The sequence below is a fragment of the Astatotilapia calliptera genome, chromosome 1 (assembly GCF_900246225.1).
Source record: "Astatotilapia calliptera chromosome 1, fAstCal1.2, whole genome shotgun sequence".
In the NCBI taxonomy this organism is placed as follows: Eukaryota; Metazoa; Chordata; class Actinopteri; order Cichliformes; family Cichlidae; genus Astatotilapia; species Astatotilapia calliptera.
In genome coordinates this window covers 17,778,083-17,802,338 of record NC_039302.1, presented here as the reverse complement: position 1 = coordinate 17,802,338, position 24,256 = coordinate 17,778,083, and the positions used below count along the sequence as shown (strand labels likewise).

Here is a 24,256-nt window from a genome sequence, read left to right as displayed (position 1 = left end):
GATACAAAAATTCCAGTTCATAATTTGCAAATATTCAAATAAAAAAAACACTATATCTGAATCTTTTTCACAAATAACAACATTTCTTCTATTCAATTTACAGTATGCCAGGCTACACAATATAAGAATAAACTGCAGTAATTAATAGAGTTGGTGAGCGCCGTATTAAACTGATAGATAAATAATGTGGGAAATTAGGTGGCGATACTGTGGCTAAACTGCACAGACTTGAAACTGACACAGCAGTTTGTTCTGTCTTCTGGGTGAATGTTTTACTTCAGAAGAGCTGGCAGAAAACCTTCTCATTATTCCCCCTGAGCGTAAAACACCTTCCATAACCCTTTATACCCTGTTTCTTGTCTCACTACCACTTTGATGCAAGGGGAACAAATCTTCCTTCATTTGAAACTAAATGGTAGAGATGCTATCAGTGCATTGAAGAAAAAATTCCAATTGTTATCAGTCCCTGCATATCACCCTCTCTAGCTTTTAGCAGGCTCAGAAGGTGCTCCTCTTTTATTATAACCTGTGATAAACAGAGGACAGTATTGGAGGCTCTCATAGGCCTTAAGAGGTGCATATAAAATGTCTTAGTAGCCAACAGAGCTTTGTAACATGCGCTATCTAGTAGTATGATGATAGATCTAACTGAACTGCACATGACACATCCAAAAGACTCAAGCTACCACTGAATAGGGTAATAGCTATCTAATAGCTGACAGAGGAGACCACTTAATAGTGATATAACTACTATAGTGTAACAATATCAGTTCAGGGAGATATATATATATATATATATATATATATATATATATATATATATATATATATATATATATATATATATATATATATATACACACATATATACACACACATATATATATATATATATATGTTCTCCTGTGCCTTCAGTTCACCATATGCTCTTTGCAATGTAGTGAAACAAAGCAGATGTAGCTGTATCTTATTGTAGCCTTAAGGCTTACTTTATCTGAACCAGGGTAATCCCCGTTTTCCACATTTCATGAAAGCCATGTCACTTGCCAGTGCTTTTGTCCAAAAGCAGAGAAGCAGATAAACAGCCACTGGATTCTCTAACAATCGGATTCAGCTAACCCTCATGCTGTGAAACATGTCTAAATCCTTTACACAATTGTGTCAGAGACTTTATTATATCATCCAGCCACTAAATACCCTCTACTTAACCCTAACCAGCACACACACACACACACACACACACACACACACACACACACACACACACACACACACACACACACACACACACACACACACACACACACACACACACACACAGATATATGAAATCATCCCGATGAAATGTATTTATTGTAAATGTCTTCACTTCATTTACATTTAGTGACAGTTTTCAAAAAGTGATTATGTTGGTAAGAATCCAAGGCCTGAGGGCATCCAAGTTTGTAAAGCACAGCACTTTCTTTTTTCTAAACCACACGCTTATCTTTACCATTGAATGTGTACAGTGTATCTAAAATAACGAAGACATTTCTGAAATCTCATCAAGGATGGCGAATGCTTTCTTCCGTCACATTCTTTCCTTCGCGGGACTGAGTCGGCTCTTTCTGTGTGAGGGTGTCTGTGTGCTGGGAGCTACCTGTGCCCAGATTGCCTGAGGCTTAGAGAAATCTCTCCTGCAGTTCTCATTACAGAATCTGAGAAGACACACAGCCCAGAGTACAGGCAGCCAATGAACACACTCCCACTGGGGAGTTATATTACAGTGATACACGGGGTTAAGACAAAAAGCGGCTACTCCACGACTGCAGTGCTCTGTGGCAATGAACAACACCCAGGCACCACACACAAAGGCCCCTGCAGTCCAGAAACCACACAACATCAACTAGAATTTGTCCAGGCTTCATGTCTGCTGCACACATAGCTATTTTTTTTCCTGGTATTCCCTTACTGAGACCAGAGGAGCACAGTGATGACATTAAATCCTTCATCACTAGACCACATGATTGTTGATCAAACACATTGATCAAATGTTTAGAATTATTATTTGTTAGCAAATTTTGTTACCCATTTTCTTTCACAAAAAACATGTAATAACACATTGCATCTCTCTCTGTTGACTGCCAAAGCATGCATGCTATCACAGTTCAACATGGAAATTAAACTGATGGATTAAATTAATTAGGTGAGGGTCCACTTGGCTGGCAGAGGGTAAATGAAGGCTATTTTTAGCCCTCTGTATCCTGTGTGTGAGGAAAGCTTGCTGTGACTTAGTGGGTTTATTAAGGCAGGGAAGGTAGGCCACATCTGGTGCACTGCTCGAAAAACTCTTACCAGCCAGCAGGATGGAGATTTTACTAGAACAGTCTCTTCCCTGGAATCTCTATCCCACTCACAGCGGCTCAACTAAATAACAGTTTGGGGGATTTAAAAAGGTCACGATCTTAATACACTGAGAAGACCCTCCCTTTTCAAATGCTTTAACCTTCTGTTAAGTATCACCATTATAGTCTATTCTTAGAAATAGTAAGTGTCCCTGGAAATGTGCAGTGGGGCGGGGTCTGTCCCCTGTATTCAAAGGTATTCTATCCACTGCACCTATTTTTGGTGTTTCATTTTTCAGCCTGAAGTGCTCCAGCCATTCAATCAAAGACATGACCTCTATGTCAGATAAGCATACAAATGAAGCACTATGGCTTTTGGCTACATTCCACTCTGTGGCCGAGGACTGAAGCAGGAAGGATGAGCTGTGCTGGGTGTGACTGGGGACTGTTTTGGTGAACTAAACATTGAGTCAGATGTTCAACACTAGAAGGTGAGCATTAGCTAATCCATTAAAACCAGACAACCGCACAGGACTGGAAAAAACTCACCAGTCTCATTAATGTTATTTCAACATGTGCTGTGCTGTTAATGTAGCATACTGCAATTAAAAGACTATTGATTCAAAGATGATCCAAGCCTTCACGCTCTGCTATTTGCTGATCTTAGAAGAAATTTTGCAGTGTGGTGCTTACTGCCTCTGTGGCAGAGAGCACTGCGGGGGATCTGGCCGATGCAGAAGCATATGTAGAAATGACAAACAGGCTAAGTAACCTTATCGCTTCAGCTAACATAAAGACCCTGACAGAATGGCAATAAGCTTGATGTAGTTTGTGCAGATCAATAAATGGATGGTTTCCATGTCACATCCCATTTAAAAGTGGCATTAACCACACCAATAAACCAAAGAGCAGCTTCAAAATTGCCGGCTTCAAGCTGCTCTTTGGCTTTTCATACACTGGGCTTCGAACTGTGTTAATGTAAAGCTGTCTGTCTACAGCAGCATGCATACTATATGCTGCTGTATCAATTACATATATGATCCATTTTGAACAATTATACTAATGTAACAATTTAGTCTTTTATTTAAGGCAACAGCGCCCACTGCATGTAGTTTATAGAGTGTAACATATAGGATTTGAGGTGTGTAAGAAACATGTAACATACAGCAGGTGTGCTGTTTGTCTGCATATGTAAAGGGTCCTAACAAACAGCAAGTGCACTAAGAATAAACACGCACTCCCATGTAAACTACATTCTTTTACAAGTCTGGCTCACTCTGAACTTAGGACTGCATTAAACCCCTGCAATAGTCTAGCCTATAGAGAGATCTACATTAAAGTATACAAGCCCAAGGGATCACAGTTCTGCTGACATCAACACAGCAATCAGTGACCTGTGATCATGAAGCACTGCAGTGAGCATCTCCCTCTCTCTCTCTCTCTCTCTCTCTCTCTCCCTCTCTTTCTTTTCCCTCTCTGTCTCTTCACCCCCGTAAAGACTGATCCAGTTCGCACAGGTACACACACCCTCCAAAAGCAATCAGTAGGTTTATACAGGCATAAAAAGCCAGATGCCTTGTTGGCAGCAAAAAGAGATAGCGGACACTTTTCAGCATGCCTCTGAAATCTGCCTGCCTGCATGTAGACTTTGTACAAACACTTAACAACATGCAATCTAAAGCATTTTATTTCCTGCCTGCTGGAAAGCCTTAGCACACACACACACACACACAGCTCCCGACAAGCTATGCAGCAATACAGTCCCATATATGTGCTAAGAGAGGGGCTGGGATACACACCTGTGAGTCGCCCCATACACTGGCTGCCTCTTGTAGGAGACGTGTGAGGTTGATTGTCCTGGCTGGCCCAGCATGTTAGCTGCAGGTCTGTGATTTGCTGTGCTGTGCTCGTCTCAGTGGTGCCTGTGTGTGTGTGTACTTCTCTCAGCTGGTAGTGCCGCTGTTGCTGACGTCCTCTGCTGAGCCCCGTGGCGTCAGTTCATTCAAAACATCCTCCTTCCCGCCTTTGCTGCTTAGGTGAAACTAAAAATATATGCAATCACCGAAGTGTCCCCGGTTTCTGAGTGACACCCGTGTGATTGGTATTATCAAGGCCAATCAACCTCACCAATAAGTCTTTTAAGAGGTCCCAAAGCACAAACTAACACCACAGGTACAAAGAATAAGCCATAACAATATAATCATAATCTCTTCCCTCTTTCCCTCCCATTAACGGTACTCTTTTCTTCCTCAGCTCTCCTCCTTCTCTCTTCTAATAAATGCGTTCCTCAGCAGAGCTCTGTCGCCAGAGCACTTCCCTGAACTGGATGCTTTGCTCCATTCTCTCTGCAGTCATGCAGCCAATACACAGCATAAAAGGGGGGAGTTAAGGAGGAAGGAAGGAAGGATGGATGGATGAGGAATTAAAAAAAAAAAGAGATGAGGGGGTGAGGAAAAGGGAGAGAATGGGTAGCAGCATCCAAAATGCTGCAGTGAGAGCACTAACTGGGACCAGAGAAAAACTACATTAGCTTCACTTCACAGGCTCTCTGTAAAATCCAGGAATGATTTTAAAATCCATCTCCTGACATACAAAGTCCTGAACGATCACATCCTATCACTTCTAAAAGGGAGGATCTATTATGCTCTTTCTTACTTTCTCTAACAGATATTGTTTCAGTCGTGGTTGCTCATATGAAACATGGCCAAAGTTTCAAAACTGCAGTCAGTCAGTGTGCAAGGGCCCCGACTCCACACTCCTCTAAATGCTTTATTTCAGACAGTGTTTTTTCTACTCTTGAATCTGTTACTTTCAGAGACACTATGTCCTTAATAAAATCATTCCAGGTGCACAGAACCAAACCTTAAAGGCACTTGTTTTAGAAAGGATAATAAAAGGGGCTGCACCAGCGGACAGTATACGATAGAAAAGGATTGTTTACGACTGTGAAACATGCAAAGCTGTTCTTTTAGAGTACTAAAATAAATCTATCTTAAATATCCAAAAATATTAAAGTAAGTGTTTTAGCAAGTACACTGAGAGCTAAAGCATCCAGATATCAGGCCCCTCTCGTGTGGGACAAGCTCTCAGTTTGGGTTTGGCAGGCAGACCCCACCTCCCCCTCCTTTTGTACTTTTAAGATTAGGCTTTGTTTGTTTTTTCCTTTTTTCTAAACTCTTAGTTATGCTGCAATAGGCTCAAGCAGATGGAGGTTCTACCATGATGTACTGAGCACCGCTCCTCTTTTTCCTCTCACTTTTACTCCCCCGTACTACTGCTGCATGTCACATGTGTTTCCCTGTTTGTTGTTCGTCATCACTTTATGATCTTGTCTTTCCACTGGCTTAAAACAGATGGCTGCCCCTCCCAATCATTTGATTGCTAAATTTGGAATACTTGAAATTCTTACAATATGAAGAGCACTTGATTACTTTTGTTGTGATTTATAAGCCTATAATATTAAACTGAACTGAGCTGAAGTAAGTACTAGAAATATACTATGTTGTAAGTGCTTATTCTGCCAGATAGTATGATGGAAAAGTTTATTACATGAAAAGGCGATGACTACAGTTTATACTCTCTATATTCCCATGTTACCAGTCTCTACAAATGATCTTCTAATGATGTTTTTCTTTTGCAAACATTACCTCAGTCCTTCTGCATATGCACAACAGGACAATACTGTCCAACATGATGAATTTAAACACCAAGAAAAGACAAAAGGGGAACATTTTGCATAGCGGAGACATCAGATAACATGAGAAAGTGAAGACTATAAACCAAAGAGACTGACGACTATGTCATGCTACAAATACCTTCAATTAGCTATTAAAGCAGTTAGGCTTTAAGTGAAAATTAATCTGATGGCACCTGAGCACACAAGTACACACATGAACATGTAGTCGATGTGTCCTGCCCCTGCTGCTCTCATTCCCTTAGTTTCACCCTCTGCTGCTCTTTCTCATCCATCTCCACACTGCTTCACATCTCATTATCATACCACAGGAGTCAGAGGCATGGCGCTGCAAGTAAAGACTTCAACACTGTGGCGATAATACCAGTCTGTCAGATATCTGGGTCCGACCACCACCAAACACCATCTGAATTGTGTCCTAGCCGCCTCTTTCAACATATTCATGTATCGCACTGCACAGTTTTGAAGGTAATTAATTTAATTGCATGGACTAACGCCAACATACAAATCATATCAGATGTAAAACAGCTTCTTCTTCCTATAAATATAATGGCTGTTGTCAGCACTACTAGGTATGAAGTGACAAATGGCTACTTGTACACCCTCAGCAGGACTGATATCAAACATAGCACATCAAGCATACGAGGCCAGATACACACAAAAATAAGCCCACACCTTATAAACAGACACAGCGTTCATTCAAACTTTAAAATGACTGTCGCTCATTCGACAACTGTAGAAATGGGGTAAGTGCACTTGTTAAGTTACTGCTTTTGACTGATCTGGTCCCTGATTGTTAGCGTAGCATTTAGCCATATCTTTTGCTAAATGCTAATTATCTCTGTCTCTCCTCTACATTCACTTTAACTTTCTGTTATGTTGGGCAGCTGTAGAGATGCAGGCAAACGCGGCAAGCTTTACAGAGGGGTGGGGGGGATAATGAATGTACACATATACATACATCTGTGGGTGGCTCACCAACACACCATCATCACATTGCTAAGATCAGTCTGCTGAGGCGCATCTGATGATGTGATTTCTAAAGTTCCGTAAACACTCCACTGCTCCCCAACATTAAGTCTGCCACTGTCTGTAATAAATTAACTACTATGCAGATTTCTCATTCTAAATGAAACCGTCCAATACAGAATACATAAGTAATATTCACCCACCAGAGTTAAATATTAATACATAGAAAGGGCAATCACTGCATTGCATTATGCACTACCAGAAATTAGCACTGTTTTCTTGATAGTACACTTTGCTTTACTTACTTTCCTACTTAGAGATTTTGAATGCAGACGTTTTATTTGTAACACAGTATTTTACTAATGTGATATTACTGCCTGATTTACAGTAGGTGACAGATCAGAATACTCAGAAACTCGCCGCACAAGCAGTAGCATTTCAAAAAGTGTGAAACTACTGAAAGTAATCTATAACAGGAATCGATTTACATGCAAAGAAGAGAACTGAGATCTGTGGAGGGTACTCGAGCACTTAGGTAAGTAATAAAATTACAAAGAGGACAAAGCAATGAAACATTTTAATGCTTGCAATAAAAAGCTTCATCAATATGATGAAGTGAACAACAGACAGAACAATGCGTTTCTTCAAAAGTTGAAACTGTTTGTAGAACAGGTCATTCTATTTTTGTCCCAAGACAAATATGTTGGACATTACAGTCACTAAGTATATAATAGACTAATCTACATACTCCTGGCTTGTTTCTAAAAACTATAAACTCATATATATGCACATGTTGCTACTCACCAGTTTAGTGATCAGACGTAATACAGTGAGTCCACTTAAAAAGCCTCAGATGTCCACATCTGTCCTGATTCTGAAGACAACCAATAGGGAGTTTCCCTTTCTGCTCTCTTAACATATGAAAACTGAGCTTGCTAAAGTGTATGCTAGTGGGTGTGCTAGAAAGTAGAAAAAGAGGGGTGTCAGATAGGAGCATAACTGCTGTTTCAGCCCTCTCTCTCTCTCTACTCTTGATCAATCGGTAACACTGGCGGCCCTTGCAGAATATAGCTCTACTTATGCTCACTGGGGAATAATAAAATAACACTTTGCTGCTTAGTGTCGATGCAGAAGCTGGTGATGAGAAAAAGAGCTGGACCTGGCCTGAAACAAAACTCTAAAGGTGCCGCTCTTTTTGATTATCACAGATGAATAGTTATCACCTCTTTGTGGTGTCCAGCAAAGTGCTGACCTTGGTCTCTGACTGCAACCAGAGCCTTCCGTCTCACCCAGAGTCCTCTTTATCAGATCACATCCCAGTCCGCCTGGGGGAGAGAGGAATGGATGGAGAGCAAACCTGAGTGGCTGGTGCAGGCTGCTGCAGTGCCGGTTCAATAATCCACAGACAGACATATAGATAAGACCAGAGGGCTGAATGAAGGTGGTCAAACCTGAGGGTAGGTCAATCCATACCATGTCGATATCCATACACTGCTTTTATCCCGGCTACCGTATAACAAATTAAGGTTTTTAATTTACTGTATCTGATCCATCCGGTTAGCAAACAGGAAACCCACAACACAAGAAAAAAAGGTTTGAATTAACAGACTCTCAAATAGCTCAGAGAGACGGGATGTTCTGACATTTAGCTATACATTACAGAACAAATACACGAAAGGGGTAATCACACTGTGAGATGAATGGTGAATTATTATATCTCGTTAAAAAGTAAAACAAGCTTGTAACTCAAGCTTGAGTTAGATGCTGTCATAGGATGAAACCACAATAAAAAAATATACCTGATTCAACACTTTATGTGTAATCTCCATTATCTGACCTTGTCATTGGCAGAGATGGAAAAAAAAAAGTGTGATAAACCACCAAACTGTCAATAAGTGTCTTGGTGAAGTGTACAAAGACACAACAGCAGTATCTAGTGGCTACATGCAGAACAGCACCATGGTTCTCCTGCTAGTGCTTCAGCAGGTCTCATTGATCCGATGACAGTTGAGAGCCGGTGCAGCATCGCAGAGACTGCAGTTTTAAAAACATGAATACATCGCTTAAAATTAGCACTTTTTTGTCACTATATAACTTAAACAGAATGATTAGAGGTAATGCCAGATCACAGCAGGTTTTAATTAATCAATCAAAGATTTAGAATAGAAAAAAGAAGCACTGAGGAAAGGCTCATGAATACAAAATTAGCCATGCATCTTTGCACTGAGGCAAATTAAATTGGATCGGTTTGCAAGAAATCACACAGCTGTGTGGTCAATGTGCTCGATGAATGCTGCAGTGAGAGAAATTGCTCAAACCCTCACATCTGCTCTCAGTAGCAGTGGTCGGTCCAGTCTTTTCATTTCTTTTCTTTTTTTTTTCACACTCAATATTCCATTAATGGAAACAGCAATATTCAATCAAGTAATCCACAATAAGCAACATTTTCTCACAGCTCATACACTCAATCTGCTGCTAACATAAGCTTATTGAAGTGTTTGGTTTTTCAGCCTTTTGGAATATATCAGCAGTAAAGCACCCTGCATGATTAGAAATTTCTAGAAACTTATCTGCAGAGAGATAGAGCAGGTAGGATGTAGGATCATGTGCTTTGTAGGATGCACTGTAGCAATTAATAAGCAATTTTATAATAATGTTTCTCTCCACTTGGGTTAGCACAACACGCTGCCAATGTTTGACATATATAGCCTTCACATTCACCACTTTTTAGCACACAGCTGTGTTAAATACTAAGCAGAAACTGAGAAACAAAAGCGCTCATTGGCAGTGTTTCTCATATTCACTCGATTGACAGCTCCACTTTGCCCACTGGTCACAAACTTTTTCCTGTTTGTCTTTTCGTACCAGGCAGGTTTGTCATAACCCGCAGCTTTGTGTGTTTGCTTGCTTTTTTGTTTTGTTTTTTAAAAAGCAAGAAAACGGCTAAAACACCTAATAAAGAATACTCTGTGTGGCTGTATTAATTTAAGCAAGAGCTAAAGCTCTTTTATGTTAAATTATAAGCCACTGGTAATATTTATAATACAATAATTAATAACAATAAGTATATTCATTCATCCTTTTAACTGCTAATCCAGTTCAGGTGGGTTGGATAAGGGGTGGAGGTGCAGCGGAGCATATCACAGCTGACAACTGGAAAGAGGTGGAGTACAGCCTTGACAGGTCACCAATCCATCACAGGGCTAACACAGAGAGACAGACCATTCATATTCACACTTAGTTTAGACTTACAAGTTAGCCTAACATTAAGAGCTTTAGACTGCAGGAGGAAACCCACAGAGTCACATGTAGACCATGCAAACATTACAAAGAAAGCCTAGCAGTCCAGTTCAATTCAAATAAACTGCCCTTGTGGCTTGTTTGTGGCAGTTTTAGCACATGCTATGTTGCAGATTCAGCGTATGTTATAAATGTAGTTAGTTAGAAAATTAAAAGATGTTTTACTCAGCTCATAAACCTTTACTTTACAGGACACATAATCACTGAAAACCAGTGGCTTTCCTGTATTCGTGGCAACACAGGAGCACTTGCTCACATTTACTCTTTATACTGCTTATCACTTTAAAGCAAACTCTGGGTAAAATACAAAGTATTGCACAAACAAAATGTAAGTTTTCTTTCGTTTCTTTTCCCATGTTACAGAACATCCATCATTTCCTTTGTGCTAACTAATCACTTCTCCTGTCACCCATCTGGTGAGATGAGGACACGGTGGGACCTGCTTCTCTCTGCAGTGGCTCCAGTCACACTCGGGCTCTGACAGAATGCGGCAGAAAGAACTGTCATCTGAATTTAATCAGAGAGAGGTATACAAAATGCTTTTCCTCCAGAGAGGCAGCTGAAATTACTACGGTCCAGAGCCTCTTTCTTTAATAAGTTGAAAAGAGTTGTAAATGATAGCTGACAAAAATGCTGCATGTTTCAATTTCTGTCACATCTTCCTGCATGCTAGTTAAAGTCAAAGATGGCATGCTTTACCACAATCATAGTAATGTAGTGACATGAAAACACTAATCAGGCACAGAGATACAATTCAAGGCTAAAAAAAGTATTACCTTGCCTCAACCTGCCTCTCCTTCTCCTCCAAATTGGAGAGCTCCAGCTCTGCAACCACCTTTGTTTCATGATCAGCCCCGTCAGTCTCGTGCCTGATGGGCAGACAACTGCAACAGCAGGTCCCCATCCCAGCTCGGTCATCTCCCCTGCCCTGTTTCTGCTCTGACTCCTGCTGCTCCAGCTCTGACTTCTCAACCTGCTCAAGTCATCTAGACAGTGAATGACTCATTCTACATAATGTACATCATCAACCAGTGCACACCTCAGGCCTGCAGTCCAAACAAGGCCTGATAGAAAGCTTCCTCTGTATTCTGCAGAACAAAAGCTTACTGTACCAGACACTAAATCTGCTCTTTGTTTTCATCATCTTTATTCAGTCCACTGCTTCAGTCTCCATCCCTATTTGCAGGCCCAGGCAATACTGAGCATTATTTATTTTTTAACTGCCACAAACCCTGTAATGAGTCATTGTGGACATGATGTTGACAATATGGCCCTTTTTTTAGAAAATCACTCTGACCTCAAATAAAAGTCCTGGCTGCCTCACACGTAAGTTGTGAAGATGGATGCAGAAACATAAGAGCTTTAGACATGATCTACTGATAATAACAACAAGTCAACATAAATAACCCAGCAAAGGTGAAAGCACCTGCTATCTCACCAGCAGCACATTTGCAAATCCTTGGCCAAGAGTCCAAATATCAATTTCACTGTCCGTGCATTTGCTGCTAAGATGACATTATCAGGTGTGTCGCTGCCTTTCTCATAGATTAATGATTCACGCTTCTAAGCAAGTTTATCATATTGTTTGTGTGTCGGTGTTGTCCATGTAGTTTGCATGTGTGTGTGAGTGAGATTCAAACAAGAAAAAAAAGAAATCCAATAAGATCTTTGGCAGGCTGGCAAAACAGCAATACATCATATTGCTGTTTCCAGTACCCTGCAATGCATTCAGCCTGTTGGGTGTGTTTTTTAATTTCAAGAATACCACAAAAGGGCTGTTAAGTAAAAAAAAAAATAGACACCTATAGGTTACAAAATAACCCACAATCATTTGGTAAAGTCACATAAAAACGACTAGCCTCAGCAAGCACTATTGTGCAACACACAACCTACATGAAATTTTCCTCAACATGAAATATGAAATAATTAAAAACTCAACTCATCACAAGCCTCAGAATAGAAAGTATCGAAACAGGAGTCGACTATAAATCCCTAGTTCTGGGGTTGGAACGTGAACTGTCTGCCATCCCTACCACAATATTGGTAGTGAATTATTCTAGGTCTCAAGTGACCCCCTGCAAGACCCGAGTATCACATTTTTGGAGTGTTGTCTTAAACTACTGCTCAGTTAGTTAATGTATTTCATTAGTCTGCTGTAACTGAAAAAGAAAGAGAACTAAAAAAGTTCCTCCTCTCTCTTTCTCACCACATCAGTGGCAGTATATCAGTGGTGCAACACAGCTGTGCTGACACTGAAACACCACATATTACCCCCACATATACCGCCACATTGTGAGTTGACAGTGCTCTTTTAAAACCCATCATTTTGTATAGCTTTGGAGTAAACCACTATTTTTCCCCACAGTCACAATATCACCATAATTTAAACAAGCAAACATTTACTTTTTTTAGTTATATAATCCCAGTTAAAACATTTCTGGAAAGCCGTACAGCACAAGTGGTGTAGCTGTGTAAAATAAGTACAACAATCTTCGAGTTTAATTAAAATGAGCTTGCAAAAGCTAAGCTACCAGTAAAAATATAGAAGCTAAGCTGATGATGCTGCAATAAGAATGTCTAAACGTCGCATGCTGTTTCAGAATTAGCCAGATTAATCGGTGAGTACGTATAAAATTAATTATGTTGATGCTTCAATAAATTTTTTTAATATATTCCCGAGTCAGTAGTTTAGTAAAAGACAAAGCCAACCTGGCAAAGCAGTTCCTTCAATGTGTTGTTTTACTCCCTATCACAAACGTATCGTTTTTGTTTCAGCTATAATTTAAAATTTTCAAAATGTTTAAGAAAATTGCTTTACCATCTAATGCTTTCGAAGATATATGTGTGGTAACTTGATGCACTCATGTCAGAATCCCTGCTTAGTGGTTAGTGCTGTACAGTACAAGAATAAACAGTTAACAAATGTGCTTAAGCTACATTAAAAGTGATGCTATCAGATTCTGAAGACACGCCTAATGGATGCAGTTTAACAAACACAGCTGGCACAGGTGGACAAGAAAAAACACACTGCAAATGAAACGTGGAGCAGAGCCGATTTTCAGATAAAACCAACCTTCACCGATGCTTTGTTGAAACAAAACTTGTGCACTGATCCCTGTATGTTTCTTCGTGACCTCCCATGGCACTAGAAACTTTCAAAACATGTACTTTTTACAACTACAACCCGCAGAAACACAAGGTCATTCAACTATAGTTGGTCTTACTGATGTCAATAGACGACTTTGGTAAGGTTTAACATCCAAGGATAACATCTGACATCACTTAATCTGAGAGTTGACCATTTCTGACAGGATGAAAGGTTTGATCAGGTCACTCGAGACTTTCTGCTTCTTTGCCTCACTGAGAAACAAAGAAACAGGACTAGCTTCCTGCCTCAGGGCCCAGGAACACCAGTTGGGAAAACAATTGTTTTTAAGTGATTACCTGTCAGAGACTAGCTGTCTCATACAGGGTCCTGTACAGAGACACATACTTAGTTTTACTTGACTTTAAAATTTTAAAACTTAATGCCAGGAACCAAAAGTATAATACCCCTTTGACAGAAGACAAATTAACCCTTACAGTTAATTTAACTTACACATTAGAAAAGCTTTGAAAAGGAAAAGTTTGTTTATCGCCCCTTTGACCTTGTTTGTTCCATCTATTTTGGCAACCATGTTGTGGCCTCAGCAGTGAGGCCTGGATTTGATGTGTTAGCAGAAAAAAGAAAGCTTCAGCTTCATTAAGACAGGGTTATGATAAAGGCCTGTAGGGACATTAAACTTCTTTATTTTCCATTTCCTGTTTAAAAAAAAAAACTGCTTCAAAACATCTCACGGCTAATTAACTCACAGCACTGATCAAAAACGTCAACTATTTAAAAAAAATGCAAGCACAAACTAAAATCATAACAAGCTGTGGGACAAAAGCAAGATAAATATTCATCAGAAATCTCAGGCAACGATGAAATATTGACGGAAAAGGCAACTAAATTTGAGAAAAAAGCTGAGAGAGCCTTTTTTTGGTGTAGAAGCTAAGAGTGATTCAGTGTGGATTTCAAACACTTCCGCCTGGACTGGCCCACAGCATTGTTAACCCTTTCAACAATGTAAACCGTGTCCTCAACAGGACGCCATTGTACCTCGGCGTGGTAATTTTCTCCCTAGGGGAGCTATAGAATTGCACTTTTCTTATTCTCAGTGAGTGCCAGTGAAGTGGTCGAAAGTGAACCTTAGTGTACTCAGTTTTCTCAGTTTTTGTAAGTAATGAGATAATAATACACAGCGTTTAGTAATCACTAGTAATATTATAATTTATGTTATGTCATGAGTTTGTGTAATGAAAAAAATTGTTATTGTATGTCAAAGCCACTGGCATATCAGCTCTGCGCTCTCAGAGTGTCCTTTGGCATCAGTACCTGATGTATTATGCAACAGTGAGACAGGGCTTACTATAATAATGATGATAATACTAATAAGAAGAAGAAGAAGAAAAGAAGAAACTTTCTTTATATACTTGCATCTTTAAAAAAACAGAGCTTAAAAAAATGCTTTGACAGAAGTGAAAAAGCAGCATACTCAAAGGGTAGATTTAAACAGGAAGCCTAGACAAAAGGACCTTCAGAGGACCTTTTGTGTACATGTGTACACAACAAAGAGAATAAAAGACATAATTAAATAAATGAAAGACTAGAGGCAGGCAATTAGCATGAAAACTAAAACCAAAAGATAGAAGAAATCACATGTAGCAGAACCACTTAAAACAAAGTCGGGAAAACTGAGTTCTAAGAAGTAAGTCTGTGAGCCTGATCTCTTCTAGCCGGTCATTTGTAAACCAAGGGGACCTGACTGCAAAAGCATAGTCATGGTTAAGTTGTCATATTTGACGCCAAACCACATTTTTAACAATCTAACAAAGCAAGCAGACCTAAACAATCAAACAGCCAAGGATAAGTTCAAAAAAGTCATCACGTGCAGATCTTTGAACTATTCCCAGAATTAGATATAAGTGTGCTGAGGTTGCTTCTTTGGAACAAGCTGCCCGCTGACCTGAGGTCAGTTATAACTGTGTCTGCAGAAAGTTTGGCATAATTTAATGTAGTTTGTTCCAGAAGCAAACTCAAAACCTTTTCATTCTCACAGGCTTACATGTAATCTGGTTGTTCAGTCTGACGTCACTAGCCTTGTCTGGGTCTAAACTCCGCTGCAGGTCCATATATCAAACGATCACTGTGGCATTACTGAGAGTTGAAAAACTGTCTAAAGTCTTTCATCTTTAATAAAATGATCAGCGTTCTGCTCTACCAGGTGTAACAATTGAGTTTAACATCCAGGCATCCATGAAAACGGAATTTATGACATTTAACGGAGTTAGAAGTTAGCAGGGAGTTAGCTCGCTAGCTTCTATCTAAATACAATATAGCATGTCCTGACTGCGGGGTTTTGGAAACAAATTAAAACGCGCAGCTTTGTTATCACTTCCAACATAAATGAAGACAGAAAACTAAACAGCAGTGACGTTTGTAGGGTAACTGAAGTTGGTCTAGCTGGTATATAATGATGTGCTACGTGACCGCTAGCGACACAGCTATGTTAGCATAATATAAACAAGCTAACTTTTTTTCCACTCGATAAAAGTTAACTGAGTGTTCTAGGTGGTCAGAAACAAATGTAATCGCATGGCAGGATGCTGTAAAAGGACCAAACTTCAGCCAGGAGAACAACTGAGATAATCCATCCACAATGCGAGGTTAGTCATTCATATACTGCTGCATGGGCTGGGCTGTAGTTACATCCTAAGGTTTTAAAAACTGAGCTTAAATAAATGATTAGCGGTAATAAAAGCCGAGGGAGGTCAACAGGGATCACTGACTGTTTTAGGAGCTTTTTGAGATCAAATAGAAGAAAATACATAACATTAAACATGTTAACAACACAAAAGCCATATTAAACGCAGACTACTTTAGACCCGGAGTAGGATTCGTCGTGTCATCACTGAACAACCGGATTATTGTGTGTATATGAGACACAAATTCCCTTTGGGGTTTGCTTAGGAAGGGCATTTGGTTAAATACCACCACCACTCTATCTGCCTCCTTATAGACAGAGTATAAACATCTATAAAGGGTGGATGGTTTCTTGTCATGGTACCCCCCACCAAACGAGTTGGCCACCAGGATGTGAAGGGTATGGGTCTGACAGGGCTCCAGGTGTACTGAATTGCCCTCAATGTAATGACATGAAGGTGTGAGATGCTGGGATTGCAAGAAGAGGCTACTCAAGCATCTTTTTTTCATTTTTGTTGTTCCAGAATATCGTGTCTTTTATGTCTTGTGGAACAAATATTGAATTGTCCACAGGGTGAACAACCGCGACTCAAGACATGAGTGCATATGCTGGCACAAATCTTCAGAGTAAAGACTGAGTGGGAGCCGGGTATTCATGACTTCACAGTGAGGGTCGTTGGCCTAGTGAGCCCAGAGCAGTCCAGATAAGCCCCACTTCTTTTCATGCCAGATAGCCAATATTTATACCTGGTATGTGCGGTGCCACTCTCCGATGGCGCCTAGAGTGATCCGAGATGATTGTTTTAAGCACATAGACACAGAGCGGTTCGTTGACCGTGACATTGTAAAGCTGGAACTATAAAACAAAACTAATAATTATTAAAAATGTTACCTTTTTCCCAAAATAGTCTTACTTTCCTTTTACTTAGATTAATCTACATCCGTCAGACTAAAGACACAGACCTCTTTCATCTGTAACATTATGTTCAGGGATTGAAGCGGGTTGATTTTGGAAGATGGTTTCAAAATTGGGTCACTCCCTGGGAGATTTGCTGGAAGTATGACAGCCTGACGAACTCTATTTCAATCTGCTGCCACAAATGACAAAAGTCTCACCCATTAGCTTGGACAATTTTATCCTCAAAATAATGTGAGTGTTTCAGGAGTGCTCTGAGTAAAATTTTCCTAATGAAACTATACTTAATTTGTACAACATGTGAGCCTAAGTAAATCATTCTCAGATCAGCTGAGAAAATCTGAAAACATTACACTTTAGGAAACTTGAAGATAACATCAGTAACCATTAACCAGGTAGTTAAGGGCTGAAGGCTGCACAGCTCACCAGCAGTGAGGTGTACGTAAACGTGAGTTTTGCAATAGCCGTGGTGTTAGAACAATCCCTTCTTTGTACTTCAAGTCAGCTAAGTTCCATTATCAACACACGGCAAATCCACTGACTGTTGTCAGGGCAGCACCATGTGGACTTCAGTGCAGAGTGTTTTTGTTGTTTTTGGGAGGGGGGGCTTGCACACTTCCTGGAAAGCTCAGGGATAAGAAAAGAAGGGCATTATACCAAAAAGACATGCCAACAGTCCAACTCATAAAGTTTCTCAAAAAAACTGATGTTAAAGTGAGATTTATTCATTAAACACACACACACACACACACACACACACACACACACACACACACACACACACACACACAGGAATCTCAGTTTCTACACAGACTATAAAACCAAATCATTACTAATGGTTACCCCTGTGGGATAAATATAACACTGTAAATGTTGAGTTGCTGTCAACTAAAAACTAATACATGATCATTTTAATGGTCTGAAACAGACACATTATCGAGCCCATCACATTGTTTATAGAGCGTCTGAGTTGAAGCCATCGTCACTGTGTTTGAGCTTACTAAAGTTGTGATAATCAACCCGGCTTGTGAGTGCTAGAATCTGCCATGTGTTTGAAGATTAAGGGATTCTTTTGACAAAATCTGAGGGCTCTTCTCTTGATAAGGTCATTGTCCAATTTCACAGTTTACCAAAATTTGATTGGTTCTTCATTTGCCCATGTTTAACATGATGAAATTAAAAGAAATAGCAGTGTTAACACAGCTTTGAAAATTATACATTTAGTTTCGTTTCGTTTGTTTTTTCTTTTTCTTTTTTGTCTGACTAAGAGGACAAACCTCCGCTTTTACTCTTTTATTTGATTTATCATCAGTTTACTATATTGGCTGTTACTGTACTGCTATCCATCTGAGGCAGTGCTAGCGGTGGGGTGGCGAGAGTAAAGCTGCCTATGTGCATCTCTGCTGACAGCAGAAGAGACAAAGGGGGAGTGAAAAATGAAATAATGAATAATTAGTTCATGCATTATTACCTCTGGGCTAGAGTATTGTAAATCATCATTATTATCAGATTGTCCAAAAAAAGACTAGAAATAGAGAGCATATTTCTCTCATACTGACTTCTCCTCTCATACAAGGTCTTGAGTAATCAGTCCCTGTTTTATCTTAAAGACCTCTATCACCCCAATAGAGCACTTCACTCTCAGACTGTGGGCTTACTTGTGGTTTTACAAGAAAAATGGGAGGCAGAGCCTTCAGCTTTCAGGTCCCTCTTCTGTGGAGCCAGCTCCCAGTTTAGATTCAGGAGACAGACACCGTCTACTTTTAAAATTAGGCTTAAAACTTTCCTTTATGGTAAAGCATAGAGTTACGGCTGGATCGGGTGACCCTGAATCCTCCCTTAGTTACCCTGAAATGTGGGTGTTTAATCATTAGTCATTATTAATCTCTGGCTCTCTTCCAAAGTGTGTTTTTCTGTCCTGCGTTCTTCCCTCACCTTTCCTACATTCAGTTTTTCAGACATCATCTGTATGATTCAAATAATAAATTAATTAAAATGGATTGTTTGGTTAGGTTTAGGCATTAACAACACACCGTTTAGGTTTAGAAAGCCCACGATTTGACATCTGTGGAGCAGCTAAAAACTAATAAGAATTTTTAATGTGCACGTCGGTAACTTTTTGTTTTCTATATTCCAGCATTTATTGAACAATCATTATCACATTTTTTAGAAAAACTGATCTCTAAACAGATAAAATTACATTTGGATGCATTTGAACTACAAGTTTTTTACTCAAGAGAATAAATTAAAGAAGCTATGGTGGAGCCTTTGAAAGTCATCATGAGGTTCAAATTACCAAATTATCCAATCTAATAAAGCAGATTAGATGACAGAGATCAACAAATAGTGATCATCATAAGTTCTGTTGGGATGCATAGCACCAATAGTTGTTGTAAACCAAGCACATCTACCAACAACAGCCTCTAGCAGTGCCATCACACCTCAGAAACTGCACAGGAACGGCTTTAGGGACGCAAGAGCATAAGGCAATGACATAACCCCCAAAATTAACGATCCTAATCAAATTGAGCATGCAAGTGATGCAGTAGTGCAAGCCTAATCCACACAAACCACAAGACCTTCAAGGTACCCCAGAAGTTGAAGGGCAAATATTGTGTACTATAACTAGCTGATAGATTTTTTGGCATCATTTTGTTTTCATTTACATGGAAAAATGTCAGCTGGTGCTCTTAATAAGCTGAATGGTACCAGAAGACAGCGCTGGTGAGTTCCGTTCCACCGCAAGAAAATAAGGTCTCCAAAACAAAGAAACTAAAGCAAAACAGGATCCTTCCACCAAGCCAAACGGGCAACAAGTAGAAGAGTGATTTCACAGCCTTGACATTTAGGATGCCATATATCACACAGCCTCACTGCTGTATTGTTCTCACTTCTTACAGAGAAAAAGTGAGTGAATGAGGGGAAAAACAAAGACTCTTATTCTGTACATAATATGTGTCAGTAACAACAAATTTGTTAGCTGGAACCACTTAAAGGCCTTTTTAAAAGCATCTTTGGATACAGAAAAAGTAAAAGAAGGAAATAATTTGTTTGCTTTGATATGTGTGACTATTGCAACATCTCAGATGCACAAATGTATACTAAAATCTAAATATAAAAGTCATTGATACAAAGTGTCCACATTGTTACAGAGCTGCTCACTGGTATCTGCAGAGTACTATATGTCATTGAGTAACAACCAGCCTGATGCTGAGACCGCAGCTATGAGGATGTAAAATTCTCCATGTAGCCATTGCATCTGCAACAACTGGGGCGAATTAAAAGGGCAATGTGATAACATGTCTGGGTGGGAGGTGGGATTTGTAACAATGAGCTACATCAATGCAGATGTCTCCAGGCTATGTCGTAGTAAGCTTTAATGTTAGCCCGACTTATCTGACTGATTTGGGTATGATTTCCGGGTTGCTCTCCTGCACTGGTTCCCATCATAGTAACTGTCTGATATACACACTGACAGCCGCAGACCAGCATCCAATAACACACTGCATAATATAATCTACAGTAAATGCAACAGTAGCTCTAGATACTCAAAATAACGTGTCTCTTGGTTGCCTTCCACTGAAGCCAGATTTAATCCAGAATCCTCCTGCTTTAACGTGAAAATCTGAGAAAAAGCGGGGAAAAAACTTCAGAGTGCTGCATGTGACTTTGAAAATTCTGTCCTTTCTGCTTCAATAATGCAATCATGCCATACATCTCTGTCACCACATGGTCACACCCCTCTCCTCCAACCTTTACAGTCTCTCTCTCTCTCTCATTCACATCTGCACATACACACACTTACACACAGCAAGTCTGCACACCTATCGGAGTGAGTAGAGGTCCTGCATGGTGGATGTGAGGAGAATTTTAATAGCCTTTCTTCCTGTCCTGCTAGGCTCTGTCACTTTCCATTCACAATGCAGGCAGAGATAATTGGTTTCACCTATCTAATGGGACCCTAGTGAGTTAATCCATATGTTGGTGTGTGCTTTCCCTGTCATCTACATGCAGCTCTCAGATAAATCAGTGTGTTTACAATACAGCCTTTAATGTAGTTTGGTTGTTATAGTGCATCAGACGTGTTAGAGCAGCAGAGAGGAGGAGGAAGGCATTCCACATAATGATCAACTCAACCAGCCTGCATGGGTTGATTTTTTTTTTTTTCCTTTTTTCTACACGACCAAACAAGGCAACAATGCACAAAAGCCACTCACTTGATGAAGTAACTGGCTCCTTCTTCCGTGAAGCCCTCTTCCCAGCCTCTTGGTAAATCTATAACACGAGCAAGAACACATTGAGCGACCCGCTGCACACTGCAGCAAAAGCAAAATATCCTGCTGCTATCCTGCAAAATCAGATAATTTGTGGCGTACCTGAACGTATCATATGTCCAGAGTTAACAGGTTCGCCAGTGCGCGGATGTAGCCAAGTAGTGCTTTGAGTTTTATCACTGCAAGAAAGACACCTGTTACTGAACGCTAATAAAACAACGAGAGGGAGAGAAAAAATCCCTTCACACCGCCTCGTAAAGTACTCAGAGCAGAACAAGTAAAACGCCTCACCTAATGAAGAAGACTCGACCATCTCGACAAACTCCATAAGACCAGTAGTCAGGTAGGGTGTCCCGTCCGAGAGGTGCCGCCATGATCTCTCGACTCCAGCTCGGCTCGTCCCCCCTTTCCCTCTCCGCAGACTTTTTCCAGGGAGCCCACATAATACCGCCGCTAGGGCTGCATAGTTTTTAAAGGGGACGAATACCAAACAGAGCAACAGACGACCTCCCCTGCGAGACTCTTTTGTTGAGCAACCGGGTCCTCATAAGTAGCGGTCTGGCAAATGATTAAAAACACAGCCGATCCTTGCATAAGAAATTAATAAACTAATAAAGCCTAACCAAAGAAGTGCAAGCACAAAATAGTGCGTGAGCTAGAAATGAACCGGATAAAAGCTTTGGCGCTGGGGAATGGAGACTTTTCAAGGCTGGTGATTGAAATGATTTCAGTTTTTGGGTGGCCTAGTTGTGAAAGTAGTTGTACTATAATTCACACATGAAAGCAAAACGTGCACGCTTTCAAAGAATTGTGGGTATATGTTAAATAAAGCTGAAACAAATCATCCTGCTTAACTGATCTTTGTTTTAGAGAAATGCAATGAGAGAAACATGGGTGCAAAGGGTTTCATCTGAATATTGGTGGAGGGGGCTCTGTGTTCCCCGTCATCTTCCATTTACTCTTTATTTTTACGCACCACTTTTTATGGTTTAGTTAATTAAGTATTACTGTGTTATCCTTTATATCAGGGGTGTGCAATGAATTTTCCCAATGGGCCAAATGAGAAACTGGGACTGTTGTGGAGGGCCACACCGATAAGCATATAAAGGAATAAAATCAATGTGGACATTTGTTTTGTTTTTAATTACATCTTTGCTTTTATATTGTCTGTGTTTTATTATGTTTTAACTTTTCTAAATCCACCTTTACATTATCTTATCTCTTCTTATTGCAGCCCCTATAAGTCGGATAAGTGGTAGAAGATGGATGGATGAGTGGATGGCTGAATTGAGTTCAGCTTGTTGGCATGGCCCTCCATAACAGTCCCAGTTTCCTGTGTGACCCCTTGGGAAAATCAATTGCCCACCCCTGATATAAAGGATAACACAAAAATCAGACAGCAGATAACAGAAGTGAGGTTTTTGGGCATTCCTTCTGTTATTTTCAGATAATTATTCTCAATTTTTTAAATTTAATATTATCTCTGCATTGTCAACACATATCCAAGTATGATTGACTCTCCTATCCTCCTTTTTGTTTGCTTAGTCCAGATTAAAGTGTAAGGAGTTGACAATTCTGCCTGATGTCAGACTACTAAAAACAGCATGGACAGCCAGCACGACCTAGACGATCGTGGCAAATTAGCAACAATCCAACAACTTACTTAGTTTGCAGACTGGAAAAAGAAGTCCCTAATAACTTCCTACGCCTTTCCCTTTTCTAGTATATCTGCTCTGCCTGTGCACGTGCACAGTGCCACAAGAGAAACTGCAGCTGCTGACTGAGTTTACATGTGTGTTGGGGCATGGATAATTATGTTTACCACAAAACATTTGATGTTTTTATGAACTTATAATTAAAATTTTTGCAGTTAAAAAAAAGCGTTCATCACAGAGTGTTACTGAAGTATGGGTTTTCCTTTTCTAAATGAGTTTTGCTCTGTGCAGAACACAAATGCATGTGCTGTCTGAAGGGGGGAAGTATCCCTAAACAGTTTCTAATCTGCTTTTTTGATATAGAGCTGCTTTTGTGACATAGGTGATAAAAGTATCGGTCGGTGGCCATGAGATATTTTTGCATGGCCAGCAGTTATCAGCTTACAGGCACAGTATCAATAACCCGAGGCCACGAGTTAATAAGGAGTGGGAATGAGTTTAAGTTGTGAGATATTGTTGGGTGGCCACAAGACGGGGCATGTTTACTGATCACACTGACTGAGCTACAACAAACTAGATTTAAATAATCCTATTTTACCCTACAATATTGATTTTAGTTGTTACCAGGCAATTCTAGCATATCGTTCTATCAGAAGACAGGCTAGGGAATGAGTTAGCCAGGCTAGCCTCCATAAAGCTCTTTAGTTTGACACACAGTGTAGCCGACGCACTTCAATAAGGATGTGCTGCGTTACAGAGACAGCTGGGACAACAAGTTATTGTTCATCTGACCATTCATTACTAACAGGTGGCCAAGCAATAATATTTTTCCCACCATCAATCCCACCTAGATTATTAATAGTTTGGGAAAAATGCAAAAATAAATAAATAAAAGATTTTCAGGGCTAGGTGCTCTGGGGCTTAAAAAACTGTCCAGCACGTGAGTCATGAAGTAAATATCAGTTTGAAAATGCCATGAGTCTTCTGTAAGGCTGTTTTAATAAAAGCTGGACCAACATCACCAGTTTAGACTAATAGAAATTTCATATAAATAAACATCGCAATAACCCCTCTTTTTAAAATTTTCTTAAAACAATCTTTACAATGAACGATAAAAATAATACAAATGTAGATAAAGTTGTCTATTGATTCAGGTTTCCTGCCAAAAAAACGTCCTTTTCATTAATAGATGAGAACAAGCAGACAATCAAATGAGTTCTGCTGAAATTTTATAGAAACTGTCTTTTCCCTTTTATGAAAGAATGATCCTGGAAGTACCACATAAAAACTACACAAAGTGATATAGGAGTAAGCACAGATAAATGCTTATATTTTGATA

General features: G+C 39.8%; 1 protein-coding gene across 9 annotated transcripts in view; it reads right to left on the bottom strand.

The window, feature by feature from the left end:
- Window positions 1–21,931, bottom strand: part of plekha7b (pleckstrin homology domain containing, family A member 7b) — a 76,782-nt gene extending 54,851 nt beyond the window's left edge. For 5 of the 9 annotated variants that reach the window (XM_026167171.1, XM_026167181.1, XM_026167169.1 and 2 more), the window contains exons 1-3: window positions 21,554–21,930; window positions 21,365–21,441; window positions 21,206–21,263 (exon numbers count right to left, since the gene is read on the bottom strand). In XM_026167171.1, the coding sequence (XP_026022956.1) occupies window positions 21,206–21,263; window positions 21,365–21,441; window positions 21,554–21,705 (287 nt within the window). In that variant the 5' untranslated portion in view covers window positions 21,706–21,930. Of the gene's footprint in view, window positions 1–4,123; window positions 4,538–21,205; window positions 21,264–21,364; window positions 21,442–21,553 lie in introns of those variants that run through there. The other 4 variants (XM_026167190.1, XM_026167214.1, XM_026167199.1 and 1 more) reach the window with 3 other exon arrangements.
- Between the last annotated feature and the right edge of the window lie 2,325 nt (window positions 21,932–24,256).